The following is a 22,478-nucleotide window of genomic DNA, read 5'->3' on the forward strand; positions in this document are numbered from 1 at the left end:
GCTCTTGAACCCAGAGTTGTTTCTCTAACAACTGCTGGTGCCAGCGTTCTGCTTCAAGGGCAAACTGAAGCTCTTGAATCTGCAAGTCATTCTCCAGCGACCATTCCAGTTCCAAGCACCATTGGTATTCAGCCTGCATTTCACAGTGAAGCTCTTGAAAGTGGTCAGTCTTCTTCTCCTGCAACTGTTGCAGTTAAAGCCATTGTTGTTCTCAATCTCAAGCCCATACTGGAGTTCTCCAACTTGGGTGGCCTCTCACAGAGTTTTCAGTTTCTGCTCACCAAGCTGTAAAAGACACCCAGCTCATAACCCCCAACAGGGTAGCCATCAGGAACCACATGCTCAAGAACACCCACTCTTCTATGCCACCCCTTTTTTTTTTCTTTTTTTTTTTTTATAAATTTTTATTAATGTTAATGGGATGACATTAATAATTCAGGGTACATATATTCAAAGAAAACATGTCTAGGTTATCTTGTCATTAAATTATGTTGCATACCCCTTGCCCAGAGTCAGATTGTCCTCCGTCACCCTATATCTAGTTTTCTCTGTGCCCCTCCCCCTCCCCCTAACTCTCTCCCTCCCTCCCTCCTTCGTCCTCCCTCCCCGACCCCTGGTAACCACCACACTCTTGTCCATGTCTCTTAGTCTTGTTTTTATGTTCCACCAATGTATGGAATCATGTAGTTCTTGTTTTTTTCTGATTTACTTATTTCACTCCGTATAATGTTATCAAGATCCCACCATTTTGCTGTAAATGATCTAATGTCATCATTTCTTATGGCTGAGTAGTATTCCATAGTGTATATGTGCCACATCTTCTTTATCCAGTCTTCTATTGAAGGGCTTTTTGGTTGTTTCCATGTCTTGGCCACTGTGAACAGTGCTGCTATGAACATGGGGCTACATGTGTCTTTACGTATCAATGATTCTGAGGTTTTGGGGTATATACCCAGTAGAGGGATTTCTGGGTCATAAGGTAGTTCTATTTGCAGTTTTTTGAGGAACCACCATACTTTCCTCCATAATGGTTGTACTACTTTACATTCCCACCAACAGTGGATGAGGGTTCCTTTTTCTCCACAGCCTCTCCAACATTTGCTATTACCTGTCTTGTTGATAATAGCTAATCTAACAGGTGTGAGGTGGTATCTCATTGCAGTTTTGATTTGCATTTCTCTAATAACTAATGAAGCTGAGCATCTTTTCATATATCTGTTGGCCATTTGTATTTCTTCCTGGGAGAAGTGTCTGTTCATGTCCTCTTCCCATTTTTTTATTGGATTGTTTGTTTGTTTGTTGTTGAGTTTTATGAGTTCTTTGTAAATTTTGGATATTAGGCCCTTATCTGAGCTGTTGTTTGAAAATAACATTTCCCATTTAGTTGGCTGTCTGTTTATTTTTTATCAGTTTCTCTTGCTGAGCAAAAACTTTTTATTCTGATGTAGTCCCATTCATTTATCTTTGCCTTCACTTCTCTTGCCATTGGAGTCAAGTTCATAAAATGTTCTTTAAAACCCAGATCCATGAGTTTAGTACCTATGTCTTCTTCTATGTACTTTATTGTTTCAGATCTTATATTTAGGTCTTTGATCCATTTTGAATTAATTTTAGTACACCGGGACAGGCTGTAGTCGAGTTTCATTCTTTTGCATATGGCTTTCCAGTTTTCCCAACACCATTTGTTGAAGAGGCTTTCTTTTCTCCATTGTGTGTTGTTGGCCCCTTTATCAAAGATTATTTGACCATATATATGTGGTTTTATTTCTGGGCTTTCTATTCTGTTCCATTGGTCTGAGTGTCTATTTTTCTGCCAATACCATGCTGTTTTGATTATTGTTGTATGCCACCCTTTAAGGATATTAACAGCTCCATACTAATCTGATCCAAATCCTGCCCACTAAACCAGATGAAATGCCAGTGGCTGAGGCCAGGCAGGTTCATTTTGGATTTGGGCAGACAAAAAGGGCCAGAAAGTGGTGGGCTATTCCCGTTTATTAGTAAGTCTCACAGCAGCGGACAAGCAAATGGGCAGGTGAAAACTACTTCTCATGGCAGAAGGCAAACAAACAGCAAAACGGCCCCTCACAGTGGTGGGCAAGCAATTTGAAATCCACCCTGAGTCAAATCATTCGTGGCCTTACATAAGCTCTGCACACATGGCTCTGCCACATGTTCACTCACTAATCATACACAGTGCAAGAAAACATGCTAACACAGCTGTTTTCCCAGCATACCTCTGGGCTACAGTCTCTCTGTAAAATTGGAAAGTCAAGCCAGATGTCAGAGAGGCCAAGATGAGTGACACAAGGCCCCACCTCCAAGAACTGACCCACCTTAATTTATATTATCTTCTGTCATTTAAAAATGTATTGGAAATTAAGTTGACTGAAGAATGATCCCAGAAATTATCTCAAAACATTGTTCCATTTTTTTTACTCTCCACCTCCAAATATATCTGAATAATGATGCACTGAAATGAGCCTTATTTATAGAATGCTTTTTGTAGCTCCAAAGGGCATAAACTTCCACTGCCTTTAAATGAACTGCACCACACTTATCTCACTCTGTATAACAGTGTATTTCACACATGCATTCTCTAAACATTGTCTAATCAGAATAAGTAATTTAGGGCATAATGCTGTCTCTCTGTACTGCCTATGTTCTGAGAACAGAGCACAAGGTCTTTCCTTGGCTTGCACCAAGTAAAATCCTTTTCATAAAATTCACATTTTCTTCATGAATGGAGAGTTCTAACTGAAGCTCCCCATGTGCAGAGGTCCTCCACTGCTGCTCTTGTAAGTCGCTGCTGCTCACGCGGGAGGATTTTCAACGTGAGAGAAACACCAGTGTTCCAGTTAGAAAGAGCACGTGATGCTTTTTCTGAAGGAAAAAATAAACCATACCAAAATAATTTAAAGAAATGTTGGATGTCAGAGCCGTGGAAAGGGAAGGATTCCAGACCTTCTGGGGAAAGAAATGAGTTTATGGGCCAAAATTTCTGAGTCCGCCCCCCGCCAGACTTGAAATATTCTGTGCTCCCTTCTCCCTGCTCTTTCTCTGACCCACCGGCCACCTTCCTCCCTCTCATATCCCGTGTGGCTGCTGCGCCCACACGCGCACATTTCACTTGTCAGGCTGTTTCGTTCTAACACTTGCCCTCACACTTCCCAGATCCGTTGAGGAGTCTTTTTAAATCAGCTTTGAATATTTCTCTTCTTCCCCTGTGGCAGACTGTGAAGGAGGAGTCCCTGACTTTGCCAGCCATGAACCCGTTAGTGACGCCGCAGAAGTCTGGAAACACCCTGGACAACAACCTGCACAAAGATCTCTTTGGCGCGATCTCCGGCATCGGTAACGCACGTGCTCTTCTCTGCTTCTCTCTAGTGTAATTCCAGAGTGTCTTTAGTCCAATAGTGTGTTAGCTTTCAGATTAGAACTTGCAAGTCTGAGATTCTCTTTGAATATTGCTTCCCTGGTTTTGATAGGTAGCAACTGAAACCCCTTAACTAACTCTACACTGAAGCAGAGATCCCAGATTCTCCTGAGTCCTGAATATAGTACACTTGATCCCATATTTGTACTGTTGGGTTTTTGTTAATGCTTAAGTTAATTTATCATTATAAATCTAGAAATTGGAGTATTTATGCTTCTAGAAAAGGAATCTCTTTGCAGGTGTGTGTGTGTGGGGGGGGGTGATGGTAGGATTTATTTGTAGTGTTATGAATTGAGATGAAATGTGAGAGTAATTCCTAAAAGGGTTAGGGGTTTATGACAGAGTACAGTCCTGAAATTGGTTTCTAAAATCTCCCCTGGCCTGACCGGGCAGTGGCGCAGTGGATAGAGCGTCACACTGGGATGCGGAAGACCCAGGTTCGAGACCTGAGGTCACCAGCTTGAGCACGGGCTCATCTGGTTTGAGCAAAAGCTCACCAGCTTGAGCCCAAGGTCGCTGGCTCCAGCAAGGGGTTACTCAGTCTGCTGAAGGCCCACAGTCAAGGCACATATGAAAAAGCAATCAATGAACAATTAAGGTGTTGCAATGTGCAATGAAAAACTAATGATTGATGCTTCTCATCTCTCCGTTCCTGTCTGTCTGTCCCTGTCTATCCCTCTCTCTGACTCTCTCTGTCTCTGTAAAAAACAAAAAAATAAAAAATAAAAAAATAAAAAATAAATAAAATAAAATCTCCCCTGGAATATTTTTCCTGTTTGCTGTAATGTAAAGACAGTCCCTGCGAGGCAGAAAACAGCGTGAATCAAGATCCAAACAGAGGAGTTTCTCTGAGAATGCACTTACTAATATTCTGAATAATTGAGCCTCTGTGCCAGCTCCTGCATAAAGAAAATAATACAGAAATATGTCTTCACAGCATTGTCACAGACACAACTGAATTCTGTCTTTATCCCTGTCTCTTCTGTAACACTTGGAATAAAGAAACCTCCTGCCACGGGTAGTGCTTAGACTGACCAGTAGTGGGACTAACTCTCAAGTCAGAGCAAAGGGCAGGCCTTTAGCTGATTAATTTGCAGGACTGTTGTTCATTCTGAGTTTATCTTCTTACTTTTTATGTTCTTGTTAACATGCTATTTCATGTAGCTGATGGAACTTGGCAGACTGTAAAACTGGAAACCTCATGTTAATGCCCAAATTTACCCTACAATACCGATCCTTAATCTTATGTTCATATGTTTTTCACAGTTACACTTACCTCATTTGTTAATTCATGCACAATGCTAAGAGCAGAGCCTGGCACCCAGTGTTTCCATTACATATTCTTTTGGGACCTCTGCTCTGTCTTCTTTGCCTTGCTCTGCCCACGCACCCAGCCAGTTCTGGAACTGGAAAAGTGGCTGTCTTCAGAGAGTTTTGTCTGTTGTAGTTCACAGCAGTGGCTTCAAGTCGGACACATGTGGCTTGGACCCAGACTCCACCGTTTACTAATAGCCATGACCAAAATTTCTCTCCTCTTCACCCTGTGTTCACATCTCCAACACAGAGACACTACGAGGGATAAAGAGCTAAGATGATGTGTACAGTGCTTGGCATGGTAAACACTCATTGTTGATATTTGAATGCCATTATAGTAAACACAGTTCTTTAGCATTAGTTATGCTTTGTGACATACTCTTAGTTGCCAATTAAATGAGTCCCACGGCTCAGGAATGTGTAGAAATCTTAACTCCCTGACCAAGAACCCTGTAGGATTGAAGACTGGAAATGGTCAAACTAGAATGAAGTGATGTTATGACTCTGACTTTATTTTCCAATTCACCTTGTTAGGGTTTGGGATGCATTGGGAATATACAGATGAACCATTGGGTATCTTCAGCTGACTTGAGTGGCATAATGGCCTTCAATACTCTGTGTCCATAGTGAAGTAATGAAAAGTACTTGAGACTGATTTAGTGTCTTTTCAAGAACTGAATTAACTCTTCATAGGAATTCATGCAGCAGACTTACTCATATCCAGGCTTTATCTAAAGTATATTTTGCCCCATCTTTAATTACTTAAATCCTTGTTGCCTTTTAGGAATGGCTGTCTGGGAAGCCCCACCTATGAACTGGGCTTACAAGTTGTTTTCTGGAAGCTTTAGCAACTCTTCTGTTATTCACCAAGGAGTTTCCAGTTAACTTTAGTTCAGGGCTTATCCTTCAAGAACAGACTTTCTCCTTACATCTTCATTTAGAAGAAATTCTCTTTCCGTGCATACTAAGAATGTGCTCTTGGCAGTTTTTTAAAATGTCTGTGGAACACAGTACATGAAAATTTCTAAAACTGATTTATTGCTGGATACTCTGAGATTGCATTCATTTTAAAAGGTACACATTCTCGGCCCTGGCTGGTTGGCTCAGCGGTAGAGTGTCGGCTTGGCGTGCGGGGGACCCTGGTTCGATTCCCGGCCAGGGCACATACGAGAAGCGCCCATTTGCTTCTCCACCCCCCCCCCCCCTTCCTCTCTGTCTCTCTCTTCCCCTCCCGCAGCCAGGGCTCCATTGGAGCAAAGATGGCCCGGGCGCTGGGGATGGCTCCTTGGCCTCTGCCCCAGGCGCTAGAGTGGCTCTGGTCGCGGCAGAGCGACGCCCAGGAGGGGCAGAGCATCGCCCCCTGGTGGGCAGAGCTTCGCCCCTGGTGGGCGTGCCGGGTGGATCCTGGTCGGGCGCATGCGGGAGTCTGTCTGACTGTCTCTCCCCGTTTCCAGCTTCAGAAAAATACCAAAAAAAATAAAAATAAAAATAAAAGGTACACATTCTCAAGCTCAGGATTCCTTTTTTACCGCCTACTCGGCGTAGTGCATTGGGATGTCTGTATAAAAGGGAGAGAGGTGGACTATGCTTTTTTATTTTACTTACGTGTTGTTTGGATTATTAAACGTTATGCACTGGGCCAGGATGTTAAATATAAACACACACAATAGAGAGAGAGAAACTTAATTCTACTAAGTTTGTTAATTTTGACTTATTGCATTTCCATTTGCCTTAGATTTGGGTGGTAATTCTGGAATCAGGCCTAAAATTCTGATAATTTAGGATCTGATTTTACTGACGACCTCTTTCTTCTGAGCTCTGTGTTCTACATTAAATATGAAGTTGAAGTATATTAGGAGGACTGTAATTATTTTGGTCATAATGTATGTTTCTTTCCTCTGAGTTTAGAAAGAGGCTCATAGTGTTTTCATAGGGTTATCACCTGTTCCTGTGACAGTCACATAGTTTCAGTTCTGGGGAATGTAGCCTGTGGCCAGTAGTTCAGTGGTTTTCAACCTTTTGACAGTTGGGGACTTGTGAAAATAAGAGAATTATTTCAGAGACCACTAATGCAGAAATCCCCCTGAGCACAAGCAAATTCAACTAAGATCACTGGCTCTATAATCTTCATGCATACAACATCAGGGTGGTTAACTCTTTTCGTGGACCTGCACAAAATCTCTGAAGGACCAGCAGTTGAAAAACACTGATTTACATGTTTCATTCTTCACTTACATTTTCAAATTCTTCTGTCTTTTCTTTTCTTGGTTTTAATACACTGAATTGGTTCTAGGGATGGTGGTAGATAAACCTGAGTGATAGGTAGGGGGAGGGATTAATTTAGAAGTGTCTTAGTCCGTGGTAGCCAATTCGCATGCTGACACCTAAAAATGGCCAGCCTATTGTGAGGTGCGAGGTAAAGATATTTCCAACCTGGGTCTAGGAGGCCATGCCTACTGCTCGCTAGAGCACAGTGCCAAAAGCCTCCTTGTGCACCTGCATGACTGGACAGGCCTTTCATTTGAAGGCATGCGTTTTGTATCAGCACAGAATGTGCAGACCCGAGAGTCATTTTTAATTATGTGACTTACGTACATCTTCTCTCAGCAGAAAGTCAATCTGTTACATTGAAGAAGTCCACAGTGCCGTGGTGGGTGCTGACTTCTGCCTTCATATGCTGTTTTCTCACGGGTGTCACAAATTTTATGTCCAAGTTAGATTTCCTTTTTGCTTGTAACTGTTGCAGAGCTTCCCCCAAATCCTCAGTCCACATCACTCATTATTGTCATGACATTTTTTTCATGGAGTCCCCAGGCCAACGGAAACATATAACAGTTTCATTTATTAGGTACTTAGGGCCAAATAACTTGTATTTTTAACAACTTCATAGACATCTGAAAAAAATATATATACACATTTAAAGAAAAACCTTTTTGTTTGTTTTTAATAAGTGCCACTCTTACAAAAGGGACATGTGTGCCTGCTGGGCGCTGCCCAGCTTCTCCAGGTGGGAGTCGGGCGGCTCACAGCCCTCCCCACTTGGTTCCACATTGACTTTCGCCCAGTACTTGCTTTCTGTCATAACCACCACCAAATACCCAGCTTCACAAAGATAAGACATGACCGAAAGGAACGTGGCACGAGCTCGTGCTGAAATAGGGATGGGAAGTGTCGTTGTGTTTTCCTTGAAAATGTAAAATATCCCAGGACCTCCTTCTGAGTTTTCTAGGGCACCTCGGCACATACAGTTTGAATACTGCAGGGTTGTTGCATGGTTTAATTTTTTTTATTTGATACTTGTAGGTGGTTTTATCTTTAAAAATTTTGTTTCAAGTCTTCGTTCCATCCCATTCTGAAGCTGTGTTCCTTCAGTCTTAGCAAAGGTGGTTTCTTATATGTGAGTTGGTAGCTATATCTGCATGTTTCTGATGGAAGTTTATTTTTATGTACTCTGTAGGTAATTCAGTGTAACTCTTGAGCTAAATTCCTAAGAGAAAAAAATTGCCATAAAAGTAACTTTTCTTGAAGTGCAATGCTTCTTTGTTTTGTTTTATTTCCCCTAATCTTTGATCGTGGCTTACTCTCCATAGCTTCTCCGTACACGACTTCAACCCCAAACATCAACAGTGTGAGAAATGCGGACTCGAGAGGATCCCTCATAAGCACAGATTCAGGGAACAGCCTTCCAGAAAGGAATAGTGAGAAAAGCAATTCCCTGGATAAGGTAATTTCTTTTCATATAATTTAAGTGGTGTTTTTTTTTAAATAACAAATAGATTTAGCCCAAAGTAAACATGCTTCATGTTCTAGTGTTCATGTGTGACCTTTAAAAAACAACACACATTTGACCTGGGGTAGGTAATCAGAGTATTAACCTAGGATGGGGTCCGTCCCCTGAAACACCCTGCTCCCAGTTTCCAGAGTCCAGATCAGGGCAGTGTTTACAGTTTGAGAGGATGGTTCTGGCAGGTTGGATAGCGAAGGAAATAAAAATGCCACTCATTTAGAATCTCTGTGGTCTGTATGCTGGAGGACTCCATTTATAATATAGCAATCCACATAAATGGACTTTGGATCCAAGGTCAGCTCCAGAAAAGATTTAATTGATCATATAGGTGATCCAGGAATGAGGTCTTACTTGAAGTCATTGTATTCACATTGCACCCCAAATCCCAGCCCAACAGACCATCCTCATGTTTATTTTAACCTTTTGTCTTGAAATAACTAAAGCTCAGTCTATATGGAACTTTGTGTGAATGGATAAAGCTTGGATTTAAACCTGGACTCAGCCCTAGCCGGTTGGCTCAGTGGTAGAGCATCGGCCAGGTGGGTACATGTCCCAGGTTCGATTCCTGGTCAGGGCACACAGGAGAAGCAACCATCTGCTTCTCCACCCCTTCCCCTCCCCCTTTTCTTTCTTTCTCTCTCTCTTCTCCTCCCAGAGCCATGGCTTCATTGGTTCAAGTATAGTCGCCCTGGGCACTGAGGATGGCTCTGTGGAGCCTCAGCCTCAGGTGCTGAAAATAGCTTGGTTGCGAGCATGACCCCACATGGGCAGAGCATCAGTGGGGGTTGCCGGGTAGATCCCAGTCAGGGCACATATGGAAGTCTGTCTCTCTATATCCCCTCCTCTCACTTGGAAAAGAATGAATGAATGAATGTATGAATAAACCCAGAACCATGACAGATTGGTCTCACCTTGGTCACTATTGCCCTAATTTATTTCAGGGTATAGGAAAACACCTGTACAAATAAACAGGTGAACCATTTAGGCATGTAGTTCCTAGTTCTCAGAAACATAGGAAACGTCCTTCCTCGACTCCAGGTTTGTCATCTTATCACGCCTTCCCACGGCTGGCATCGACAATGACTGTCCTTAGCTGCAGTCCCGTAGAGGTGCGAGCATCGCAGTGTGGGTGTGTGTCATGACGTGTTGAACTTTTCCCTTGGCCCTGACATGCCTTCGTGTGTAGAGGGAGAAGCTGCTCAGGAGGCACTCCGCCTGTGTCTTACGCAGTGCTGGCGAGGAGGAGGAGAGCCGCCAGTCAGCCAGGAAAAACCGGGTCACTGTGGATTTTTCCCTTCTGATGATCCCGCCTTTGCCAGAGGAAGCATTGCATGCTGCGCCTTCCCCCCCGCTGCAGGAAGTACTCACTTCTCCCAGCGGCTCTGATGAAGTGGGTGGGCCAACGGGTGCATCTGCACCACAGTTTTGCCACTAATTGCGCCTGTATTTCTTCCTTCACTACAAATATTCATGGATGTTATTAATTAAACCTGCTTATTTTTGTTTTTTAATTGCCCACCAACACCTTGAATGAAAAATACTTTTTTACTGATCTTTTTACTTTAGTATTTGGCAAAAAATTTCCCTGATAGCAATTGGAAAATAAGTTTGAGGGTTTTAAAAGCTCTTGTATTTTTACCATGAGATTTTCTATATTTTTTGTAAGCGAACTCTTAGGACACGTGAACTGGCTGTCTAGTGGCAAAACTGCCCTCACCCTGCACCCTGAGCTTTCCGACGTTTGCCGTGTTGAGCTGAGCTGGTGATGGGATGGCCTCATCAGTTCAGGTTCTTTGGCAGTGCTGTGCTGAGGCGTCCCTGTTGGGCGCCTGCCCATCGTGTTCTCCCAGGGGTGTCCCGTGATGTGACTGAATGACACTGACTCGGCTCCCGGCTCCAGGCGTTGGTGGCTGGTACTCAGCAGCACCATGAGCTTTGTCTGCTGTTTCAGCCGCTGGCTGGGGTGTGGTTGGTTCTGCAGTGTCTTCTGAATCATCATTTCTGTGTTTGATCCTAGCACACATACTTCTTTGCATGAGGTTTTACTTGGCATTTGAGAACTAAGCTGGTAATTAAAATGACGGTTTTCCAGTTTGAAAGGTTTGTGCCTTCTGGCTTGTTCCTTAGGAGAGTGCACGGGGGACAAGCCAGAGGTGCGGGGGAGCAGCCCTCACGTGTGTGTGGTGCAGGCGTGCCTGTCATGTGTCGACAAATTATATATACCTTCCGATTTGAAAGATGGGCTTCAATTCTAAGAGTCTTTCTCTTCCAAGCAAGAAAAGGGAAACTAATTTTGTTTTACCTGTTATAGAAGGAGAAAAATCCACCTGTATTTCCTTTTTTAGCACCAACAAAGTGGCGCTTTGGGAAATTCTGTGGTTCGCTGTGACAAACTTGACCAGTCTGAGATTAAGAGCCTGCTGATGTGTTTCCTCTACATCTTAAAAAGCATGTCAGATGGTAGGTAAAAATGAATTACCTGCTTTACTTTCCTTGTTTCAGAATTTGGTTTGTTTTTTTTTTAATTGCAATTGGTTGAAAGGCTATAAGGTCTAAAGGTATTTTCTTTATATCTTAATACATGTTATTTTTTAAATGGAGTAGAAATAAGTCTTAATTTGGAAAAGTATTATATTAATTATTATAGTCTAAAAAATGAGTTCTAAAATGTAAATGGGACTATTTCATAAATTTATATTAAACCCTGACCTACTATTTTAACTAAAGGAGGCATAATAAATAGCTTCTTTAAAATTTCATTTGTCTAAACAAATTTACTTGCATAACTTGATTACTCTTGAATTAGAAACTATAGTATTGGGGGACCTAAGTATCCCTTCCATTCAGTGTATGGGCCATTCCTGGTATTATCTGGAAGCAAAGTATGTTATTTTTTTTTTCTAATGGAAATAGTGGTACCATAGTAGATTAAGTTTCTGATTAAGGGGTTAACAACCACATTTTTAAATAGAAATGACTACAACGATTAGTGCTTTATTGGTACCACATAAAGCTTATAAGTAGCCATGGCAGGACAGTTCCAACTCTTATTTTATAATCTAACCAGTAACATGAAATTGTGCCATGATACAATGTCACATTTCTTATTTTGTCAGAAATCCTGTCTTATTTTCCCTGCTACAAATTAGCAAGTGTACTGTGAGCTTCATTAAGGTAACGGAGTAAGATGCATTCTTTTGAAAACAAAATGTTATTTTTTGAGAACCTAAAGAATTCTTGTGCTGCCTGTGTCTGATGGCAGTAGTCGTGGGCATTGAACATCCGCTGGAAAGTATAATATTTCTGTCTGCAAATAGCATCGCCTTTGTATTGAGCTTCAATTTTAGCAGCAGAACTGCCTGACCTTATAATTCAGATGTCAGAAAAGTGCTTCAGGACTAGGTTATTTTTAAATAACTATTTTTAAAAAGAAGCAACAAGATTTTTTTTTTTTGAATGATGATGAACTGCAAAGTACTAGACACTTATTCTGATGTTTGGGTGATGATGAATTCCTTTCCATTTTAAGTCCAAAGTTCTCAACTTTTTATTACAGTAGTGACTTTTAGCTAGCATTATGATCCTGTTTTTTCCTTTGTTGAAAGGTTTTTTTTTAATATTTTAAGTTTCATATAATAAATATGATCTATAACTAGAACAGAACTGCTTTTAAAAAACAAATACCAGAAATTTTTCATCCAAATGAAAGTTACCCTTTTGGAAGGCCCATACACATATTTAAGACGACGACAACCTCTTCAAGAGTTTTATAATATTTTTTTTAATTACCTGAAGTTATTTCTTTCCTTTATAATTAGAATTTATCTACCTAGAATGGATTTCTGTGTATGGGATGGGGTGGGGGGAGAAACGGACTTCAGTACAGTTTACCAGACACACAATCAAAATCAATTGTGTGACTGGCTGTTTTTATCGCACGTTTAATGAGCACCTTCTACACGCTGGGCCCTCACTCTCTGAGCCTTCTGTGCCTCCTCCCTTCTTTGTGGAGGTCAGCTCTGTCTTCCCCCCTTCTCAACCAATAGCCTGAACTCAGAACAAGGAAAGGCAGCCATGGTGCCTCTCAGGTGGCCGCTGGCTGGCCAGATCTATCTGGTGTGTTCTGGGGTGGCCACAGATGTCTGCAGTTGACCCGGGGAGGCCTGGCAATAGTCATTTGGCTCCCTGTCTTCTTATCACCCCAGGATGACCACCCTCAAGTAACCAGAGTCTGTCCCTCTCTAATCTCTACCCTCAAAAATGGAAGAAAAAAAAGGAAGCTCCCTGACCCACCCTTGTTACTGGTCTAATAGGCTAATTGTGGCTTTTAAAATCAAGTGTACTTGATCTAAATCCCCATTCCACCATGATTCTTTAGGCTGATAATTTGGAGAATTACTTAACTTCCTGAGCCTTCATTAATTGCTCTGTAACTTGGAACTCTCTGCCTCCTATTATGGTGCGAGTTTGACGGTATGCTGTGAGACATCCTGAGACCACCGTGCACAGTGCCCGCACATAACAGGTTCTCTGTATATGTCCCCTGGTTTCCTCTGTCTGTCACCGTTCTTGGCAGTGTAGATAAAAAACTGGCTGTGTGTCTTCCTGAACCATCAGCATCTCTGCAGCCACCTTCTCACTCAATCTCAGGTCCCCCAAATCAATGGCTATTTCCCAGAGGGAAATCTTTTTCCTGTTTCTCATCCTCAATGTGAAATACTGTAAGAATGCAAACATGTTTAACTATCACATGATAACAGTCTTTGCAGTGTGCGAAATGGTTAAGGGTCATCCACAGAACATACTTCCTATAAATAAATTTGTAGGACTTGCGTTACTACAAATATGCCAGGTCCTCTTGACCAAGAGCAAATGTGAGTTCTTCATCGAGAGTACAGTGTATCCTTGTATTAACAGGCGTTCTCATACACTGCTTGTCTGGAGGGCTGTTGGCTATTTGGCAATATCTGTGACAATTGTAAATGCACATACCATTTGACACACTGCTATTTCACTTCTAAGAATTTGTCCTATAGATGTAGTTAGGTGTGCAAAGACCCATGTAAAAGGACATTCATCAAAGCATAATTCATGGTAGCATACAGTTACAGGGAAAACAAGTAAATGTCTATCAGTAAGGGACTGTCTGACTCCATTGTAGTGCATCATGGAGTGGAGTATTATGCACTTGGAAAAAATTGAGATAGATCTAAGCTGTATTATTGAGTTAAAACTCAAAAGGCAAAAATGTGCATGTAGTATATATGCTTCCATTTGTGTGTGTGCATGTGAGAGAGAGAGGAAGGAAGTACTTATGCACATGCAAAAATTTTCAACGGATTCCCTACTGGCAAAGAATTCTGTAGTAGGTAAAGAGAGAACTTTAAACTTTATGCCCACTTGTAGTCTTTGAACATTCTAGTCCATTTCAGAGCACATTGTGTATAAATTAAATATGTACTATATAGCACTAGATAATGTCTGAAGAAATTACAGTTCAGGTGTTCCAATGTATCTTCTTTAAATCACATAAGCCCATTATATATGTATGTTATCTAGTATAACTTAGTCACTGTGTTTATCCTTTGATTAACAAAAAAGGGGTGAGGATTCAGAGACCTACATGCTTAGGTCCCATCCCATCTCATGTATAGAGAGTATGCATCATGCTTCTGACCAGATAAATGTTTGCTTTCTAGATGCTTTGTTTACATATTGGAACAAGGCTTCAACATCTGAACTTATGGATTTTTTTACAGTATCTGAGTGAGTAGTTTTGTTTTGCTAATTATCTCTTAATTTTTCTTGGCTAGTCAAGAGGTGTGAAGAATTCTTTGTAGTTGAACCAGGAATGCAGTATACTCTCATCCACACCTATTCTTCCTCCTGGACCTGACCCCAGCACCAACTTAAGACTCAGTGGTGGCCCTGGCCAGTTGGCTCAGTGGTAGAGCGTCGGCCTGGCGTGCGGAAGTCCCGGGTTCGATTCCCGGCCAGGGCACACAGGAGAGGCGCCCATCTGCCTCTCCACCTCTCCCCCTCTCCTTCCTCTCTGTCTCTCTCTTCCCCTCCCACAGCCGAGGCTCCATTGGAGCAAAAGATGGCCCGGGCGCTGGGGATGGCTCCTTGGCCTCTGCCCAGCTAGAGTGGCTCTGGTCATGACAGAGCGACGCCCCAAATGGGCAGAGCATCGCCCCCTGGTGGGCGTGCTGAGTGGATCCCGGTTGGGTGCATGCGGGAGTCTGTCTGACTGCCTCCCCGTTTCCAGCTTCAGAAAAAAAGAAAAAAAAATACTCAGTGGTCAGTGACTAACCTTAAATTATTAGATATGTGCTTGTTATGAGAGGTAACTACTTATGTATACAAGCCAATTAATAAAATAGCAGAAAATGTATTGACTGAATTGGGTGAATGCTGCATTTCTAAGTTGAATCTAACTCAAGTCAAGTAGATACAGAAACTGAGATAGAAATATTGCTGTAATTTATAAATATAAGTAAAATCTTACATATTATCTATATTATCTCATTTTATCTCTTCAGTTTAAGTTTCTGATTCTTTTAAGCTCATTGCTTTTAGAAACACAAACCCACAATCCATTACCCAAAACTGCTGGGGCCAGATGATTTTCCAAATTCAGAATTTTTTGAATTTGTGGAAAATTTATATATGGAATAAACTCCTTAAGACCCCCCAACAGGGTCTTAGGCAACACCCAATAGTCAAACACATTATTGTTTCTGCAATAAAAAAAATTATTTCTGTAGTGAACTATGATTGTTCACAACTGTTAGATAAATAACTATAAGTAGCTTTTTATCTGTTAATGGGGTAATGATTTGCTGCCAGATGTATTTGTACAAACACAGTGGAAAGCCATGGTGTTCTGAGATTCGTACATTTTGGAATTGTGGTCTTGGTTCATAGTCTCTTAGCTGTTCTCTCTGCTGAGTTAAAGGTGAGAGTTGTAACATGGTGAGATGAGATTCAGCATTAGGACTTACTGGGCATTATTTTTTAAAAGTCAATATTGTGGATATATAAAACAAAACAAAAAACTGCATACTGGATGTCTTTAAGGGACCAGTCCATTTACTTAAGCCAAAAGACAGAGCTCCTTACATAGACTTGAATGAGGATGAATAAACAACTCAGAACAGTGCAGCGGTGCATAAAGGTTTTTCTGTTTTGGTTTCTACGGCAGACTGCCCAGATTCAGTGTCTAAACCCTGAGTGGAAGGACAGTCCTAGGGGACAAGCCTATGGGCCTGTCTTCCGTGTGGCTTTCACTGCCCACCACAGTACTGACGGGCAGCCGCAAAATGCGGCACCTCCTTTGCAGTTAGTAACTTTCTCTTGGTTAAGATGGGCCTTTCAGAGAGTTTCTGAACACCAGAAGTAAGGGGCCAGTAAGAATTTATTGAATGTGTTATTGTTTATGGGTTTAAATAAAACAATGCATTGAAAATAATTGTATCTTCATGTTTCCCTAATGATCTTTCATTCTGTCTGCAGAGTCTGCTTGCACCAGTTCCAGTACATGGGGAAGCGATATATAGCCAGGTACTGTGGGGATTTTCGTTTAAAGTGTCGTGTCATTTTCTGCATTACTTGGATCTGCATGTGTGGGAATTGTCGTGTGATGATTGGCGGTTGGAAGTCTCATACACAGCCGTGAAGACAGTTGGCAGGTCTTTGGATTGCTACCGTGCAATCTGTTAGCATCTTCCACCTACATTCCTTCTGTCTCGTTTTGTCTCAGGCGTATCTCTTGGAAAGATCTTCCTTTGTGGCTGTTGCTATACTTCTGCCCTTGCTTCCAAATGCTCCCTCGTCTCCTGTTCCTTCTGCCTTGTCTTTCTCTTCTCTCGGTTCCTCTCGATGTGTTTTCTGGCTCTTTTCTCCTTCTCCAGTTATTTCTCTTCCCCTGTTTTACGTTCAAAGGTCATTTTTTTTTTTTTTTGCCATTCCGTCTGCCAGCTACACAGATACTAATTTCTCATCTATCCACTTTCTTCCTTACTGAAAGAATGTTTTCAGCCCATCTCAAATTTGTTTGGACTTGCACAAATACCTCTAAGATTGAGCCTTTTCTCCTCGCCTTCTCAGTAAACCGTCCATGCCCTCCATTTTTATCCGACCATAACTCTGTGTGGAGTACCATAAATCCACTCTGCCTTGTCCCACAGCACACACTCCTGGTTCTGCACTGAGTTTGAGGAGCGCTAGATACTCACTGCTGACGGGCACCCCAGGAGCCCCCTCGGGGGAGGGGTTTCCCCAGAGCACCCTTTGTCGTTCCCAAGTCCTTACTCCGCCCCGTAGCTGTTCAGTGTGTCTGTATTTGTTTTTCCCATGTGGTGTATCCTGTGATAATGTATTTATGGGGTCGTGGTCTAACTATTGTGTTTTTCTAATGCTATTGTTTTTAAAGTTTAATTATAAGTAAACATTTGTTTTAAGAAAAACTTTAAAATTTAGTTGTAAATGAGATTTTTTTTTCTCATCTATAATTTTGTTGTATAGCAACGAAACAGGAAAGAGATTTTTAATAGACTGAGTGTGAAGATTTTCCTTTTTATGTTAATACTGTTCTTTTCTTGGGCTATTTGAGAAATGTTCAGAATAACAAATTATGCTAAATAAAATTATATGCTTTCTTTTTAAAAAGAGCAATTTTAGAGATAATATTTTATGCTTTCTTCCTATTAATATTTTCAATGTTTAATTGAAATGTGGTGGCACTTAAAGTTCTCTAATCCAATTCTTTTTATTAAAGCAGTAATTTACATTTGAGATTTTGCATACCAAATGCAAGTATACACAAGGTAGCCATGTACATAGATTCCCTTTGACTCTGTCCTGTGAAAATGGGCCGACAGTGTATTTGTACCAGAAGGTCAATGAACTGGGCACACTTTGCACCCTTCTTGCATTAACTGTCACCTACGCCATGAGATGGCATTTGGGAAATGTGCAAAATGGAATAAAATGCCTCAGAGCTGAACATGGTGAATGTGGGGAGCTGACGTTTTCTGTCCCAACAAAACATTTTAAAATTAGGTTTTGTCCAACCGTGAACTCATTTTTCAATGGATCTATATTTAATTTTTTAAAGAAAAGCTTCCAACTTCATAAGCACCTTGTATATATTTGCGTATAAAGTATGCATCCTTGGACCATCACGAAACTAGATGAGCCTAGGGAAGCGGCCGCAGAGGGTGTTGTTCCCTGTTATGTGCACTAAGGAAAGACCTGCCATGCTTTACAGAAAATTGCCGTGGTCTCTGCTGCATGTGAAAAAGGTCCTGAATGATAATCTGAGCGTCGTCAGTGTTTGCCATGTGTAGTGGTCCAGTTGTCTGAACACTGCGCCTTCTCATTGTGTCACTTGGAAATCACCCAGCAGCATGTTGCCCGATGATGTCCATGCATGCCCTATTCTACTCCACACAATAACACAGTGAGGGAGGCGGTTGGCTGAGGGACGGGGGACAGATGTCATTCCAGCACGGGTCTCATGTTTCATCTGCTCTGGTGATGGTACACAATAGGAAGTTAGCTGTTTGATTGCTAACCCAGATCACTTTTCTATTTTCTTTACTTGACTGCTGACAAGTTTAACAAAGTGTGTGGCTCTTCTCCTTCCTGCCTGGGTAAGAACGAAGGTGTTAAAACCGCTTCATATAATCCATCCCATTGCATGTTTGTTCTCTGTTTCTTCCAATGCGCTATTTTAATTTAAAAAAATATTTTTTTTTTTTGCTCTTCATTGACATACCTGATAATTCAAAAAGATTTGGCAGTTGTCAGAATGCTAACTTTAATACCACACTGGATTGATGTTCAATTTTTTTTTTAATAGCATCTCTAAAGTACTTTGAAAAACTGAAAGGTTCTCTGCTTTGGCTTGGTTTTTGCTTCCCTGCCACTGTGGTGCTTTGCTGTGAGCTGCTGTCCGTGTGTCTCTGGCTCACAGGCACTCGCTGTGCTTAGTCCGCGCACGGCCTGTCTCCTTTCTGCCATGTCCTCGCCTCACTAACGCTCCCCGTCTCTCTGCAATGTAACAAACAGGTCTAACTATTGCTTCTATCCCATTTCACTCGTGTTGCAGGAACCAGGAAGGGTTGGGACCCATAGTTCATGATCGAAAGTCTCAGACATTGCCTGTTTCCCATAACAGAACAGGAATGATGCATGCCAGATTGCAGCAGCTGGGCAGCCTGGATAACTCTCTCACTTTTAACCACAGTAAGTCCTGTGACATACCATCCCTAACAGCCAGCCATCTCGTGTGACATCTCAGAGGGGAGAGCCCGAGGCCACACCAGACCACACCACACCACACACCACAGCACACACCACAGCACATCACCAACTTGACTTTTCTTCCAGCTGAAAGCAAGTAGGATGAAGAAGAGCTCATGGCGCGGTTCCCTTCCTTGGAGGAGAATGACATAATGTGGATCCTGGTCAACTACGACGCCGGACCGAAAAGTGTTTGACCCTTTGCCCCAATCTCTCTGCTTAGTATTTTAAAACAAAACATGGCAGGTTTGAAAGCCTAACATTCTCTGATATTTTTAATTTAATATTTGGATTCGTTGCCTGTAGCCAATTTATCATTGATTTCCCCCTGTAACTTCTGAGAACATCTGGGACAGACTTCTTTCGTCCTGACCTCATGCATGTAATTGATCAGCGTCCACATTCTGACATTCCGGCTTAGAATGTATGTTAAACTGCTGTGAAAACATAAAGCCCATGAATCAATTTGTGAGGGTGTGGAAAAGCCAATAACAAAGTGACTTTTTCTGTGTTTTCAGTGTGAGAAAGATATCAAGTGTGCTTGGAATTTCTGTAGACAATGGTAAGATTTAATCAGGTTGAGTCTGCTTTGCCAGGCTGCTTCACTTGCAAATCAAGATCTTTTGTTCATCTTGCCTTCCTAACTTTGGGGCTTTCTAACTTCACAGTAGAGTTTCTGCCAAAATGTGGGCGCTTATTTTTAATTGACATTTTCCATCACCTAAGGGGATATAGCATCATATGCTATTCCTAAAATGTAAGTATTTCTTTCATCTTCTTAAGGGTTTCTCAAAGCAGAAAACCTAAAGATATCAACCATGCAGCACTTTGAAAACTAATGCGATCATTTATAACTATCATTTCTGTTAGTGGTGTGTTCTCTAATTGTTTCATCTTTTCTCGAAATAAGACATAGCTAGTTATTGTCCTATCTAGACAATTAGTAGTTCTCATTTCAGGTAATATCTGTAATACATGGCTATTAATATCTTATCATTTCTAATCAGAAAAACTCCATTCACTGTCATTTCCATACCTCTTTCTTAATATTGGCCGAGTGAAGACAATATTCCCATTACATTAAAGAGATAATGCAGTTGACCCTTGAACAACATTGGGGCTAGGAGTGCCAGCCACCTTTGCAGTAAAAAGTCCACATATAACTTTGGACTCCCCTAAAATTTAACTACTTATAGCCTGTGGTTGACTGGGAGTCTTATTGGTAACATGAACAGTTAATTAACAAATATATTGTATGCTACATGTATTATAAGCTGTACTCTTGCAGTAAGTTATCTAGAGAAAAGAAATGTTATTAATACAATCATAAGGAAGAAAGAATACACTTACAGTACTTATTGGGGGAAAAAATCCACCTATAAGTGGACCCATGCAGTTCAAACCCATGTTGTTGAAGGGTCACTATAGTTCAAGGTAAAAAAGCTGAAGAAGCAACTTTCCATTTTTCCACCGCAACCACATTAAATGTAGTGGGTGTAGTCTCTCTTTATAAAAAGTTTAGGCTTAATTTGAGTTAATAATGTCTGCCACGTACTGAATTTGTAGCTTGCAAATGCTAGTTCTGAGTTCTTCCTCAGCCGTAGAGTGTACGTTAAGGATACAGCTAAGGCTACCATACTTGATTTTTCAACATCTTGTTTGCTAGGGCTTTTTGTAGCTCTGCAGACAAGGGGTTGAAGCAAACAAAGCAAGGAGTTTTGTGGGCTTTAGTTCTCATTTTCTGACTAACAGAGAAATTAGAGTCCCACGAAGCCGCAAGACCTGGTACACACACTGCGTTAGGCTAGGTAATGTCTAACACAGGAACTACCTCGCTATCAGTTGACAAAAATGCTTAAACTCTAAAGCACTTAAGAAAAGTCGTAAGCAGACCAAGGCCCCCACCTGCAAAGATAATAATTTAGAAAACACAGAAAACAAAAATAAAATAAATGATCAACAGCTGAATAAATAACCTTAATCCGCTAAGTCAGCAGCAGCTCCTCCCCCTGCAAGTGGATTTTGCAGTGGTGATTTGAACTGGAGCCGAGAGACAGCTGGCCGTGTTCTGCTGCCAGAAACCATATTGTTAACATGGTTGATTTCCATTGTGTCTTCCTACTACCCACGGAGAACAGTCCTTCTAGCCTTTCTCCTCCTTCATCCTGGAGTTTTTTCTTTAGTCAGTTTTCAGTGACATGAAACTCAGTATTTCTCCTTCTGCCTTCCCAGTGAACCATGTGTAGCTGATTCTCGTAGCTTTCTCCTGTGTCCCTATGGTTCCTGCTCATTCCAAATTGGCTCTGATGTCTCTTAGTCCTTGCATCTGCCCCTAGAATTCAGTCTTCATTTACAGCTCTAAGTCTGATATGCATTTGGGGGGCTTCAGCCCTTCCCTTTGTTAGCTTTTTGAGCTTCAAGTCATCAGCTCAGCCAAAAACCACAGAGAGGGGAGTGTGTATTGTATGTATACATGTGAATGTGTGTGTGATCATGTATATGTGCACACATGATTGTTTACATCTGTATCTAGGTATTTTATGGGAAATTTATAGCCATCTATGTTTCTCTTTAAAAAATCATATTTAACAGTGAATACAGTACCTTCTGTTGGGCCAACCAATATAATGAGGATCCAATATGTGAGCTATTTTCTGGGATGCCAGAGTCTAAAATGAATTTATTTTAGGAAAGAATCAATCAATATAGGAAGAATCCCCTCTATACCTGCATTTTAAAAATTTCTTCTTGTCTCAGTAGGAAAGACTTTGTCAGACCTCATCTTGGCCAGCAGGGAGCAGCAGAGGACTGTGAGAAACTTAATCCAGCCAGGGTAGGGAGGGTCAAACTATACCATCCCCATCACCCATTCATAGAACATGAGAAAAGACATCATATGTACCACACATGTCACTCTAGCAAGAACTTACCTTTACTCTCAGATTTTAATAGGAAATAATGAAAATGACACATCCCCCTGTGGCCCAATAGTTTTAACTATTTCAAAAAGACTCAAAGGATAGAGACTTGTTTGGGTAATTGCCCAGGTATATGAAAAGTAAATGTTTACAAAATTAAGACACTGACCTGTTTACTGTGTATCACTCGCTGTGTATCAGTAGAAGAGATTCATGCCAAGTGACAAATATTCTACATGTAAACTCTGTAGAATGTTTTATATAAACCAGGTTATGAGGGGGAAACTACATGAAACATGTTTGCAAATAAGTGATACATTTGCAAAAATATAAAATAATACTTTTTACCTATTTGGATGTTATGTATTATTCTAAGAATATATTGACTTGCATGATAATTCATATTTCCCAATGGTGTGGGGAAAACAAGCCAAGAGGTAGAAATGCTTGCAGAAAATCTGTTAATATAACTCAGAATAAGAGTTTAAGATCACTGGATTAAGTTGCAGAGAATTAGATTTCAGGTCAGCATGGGGAAACATTTTCTACCTGACATGCCCACTAACTAGTGTGGGCCCTTGCAGCTGGAGGTGTGAAGACAGACTGGGTGAGGACCCAGTGGGGCTATTGTCTGGGTCACTTAAGCATCATATGAGGAATTGGAAGAGGTGGCTTGTAAGACCCAATCTAACTCCTAAAATATTTGATATCTATG

The 22,478-nt window shown here is 41.3% G+C and overlaps 1 protein-coding gene across 30 annotated transcripts in view; it reads left to right on the top strand.

Annotated features, from left to right (window-relative positions):
• DOCK9 (dedicator of cytokinesis 9) overlaps window positions 1-22,478 on the top strand; it is a 342,320-nt gene that overhangs the window by 262,903 nt on the left and 56,939 nt on the right. For 16 of the 30 annotated variants that reach the window (XM_066380623.1, XM_066380629.1, XM_066380647.1 and 13 more), the window contains 6 exons: window positions 3,234-3,354; window positions 8,341-8,474; window positions 10,883-10,997; window positions 14,237-14,303; window positions 16,053-16,100; window positions 18,652-18,788. In XM_066380623.1, the coding sequence (XP_066236720.1) occupies window positions 3,234-3,354; window positions 8,341-8,474; window positions 10,883-10,997; window positions 14,237-14,303; window positions 16,053-16,100; window positions 18,652-18,788 (622 nt within the window). Of the gene's footprint in view, window positions 1-3,233; window positions 3,355-8,340; window positions 8,475-10,882; window positions 10,998-14,236; window positions 14,304-16,052; window positions 16,101-18,651; window positions 18,789-19,363; window positions 19,408-22,478 lie in introns of all 30 variants that reach the window. The other 14 variants (XM_066380651.1, XM_066380636.1, XM_066380644.1 and 11 more) reach the window with 2 other exon arrangements.

The sequence above is a fragment of the Saccopteryx leptura genome, chromosome 4, assembly GCF_036850995.1.
Source record: "Saccopteryx leptura isolate mSacLep1 chromosome 4, mSacLep1_pri_phased_curated, whole genome shotgun sequence".
Lineage (NCBI taxonomy): Eukaryota > Metazoa > Chordata > Mammalia > Chiroptera > Emballonuridae > Saccopteryx > Saccopteryx leptura.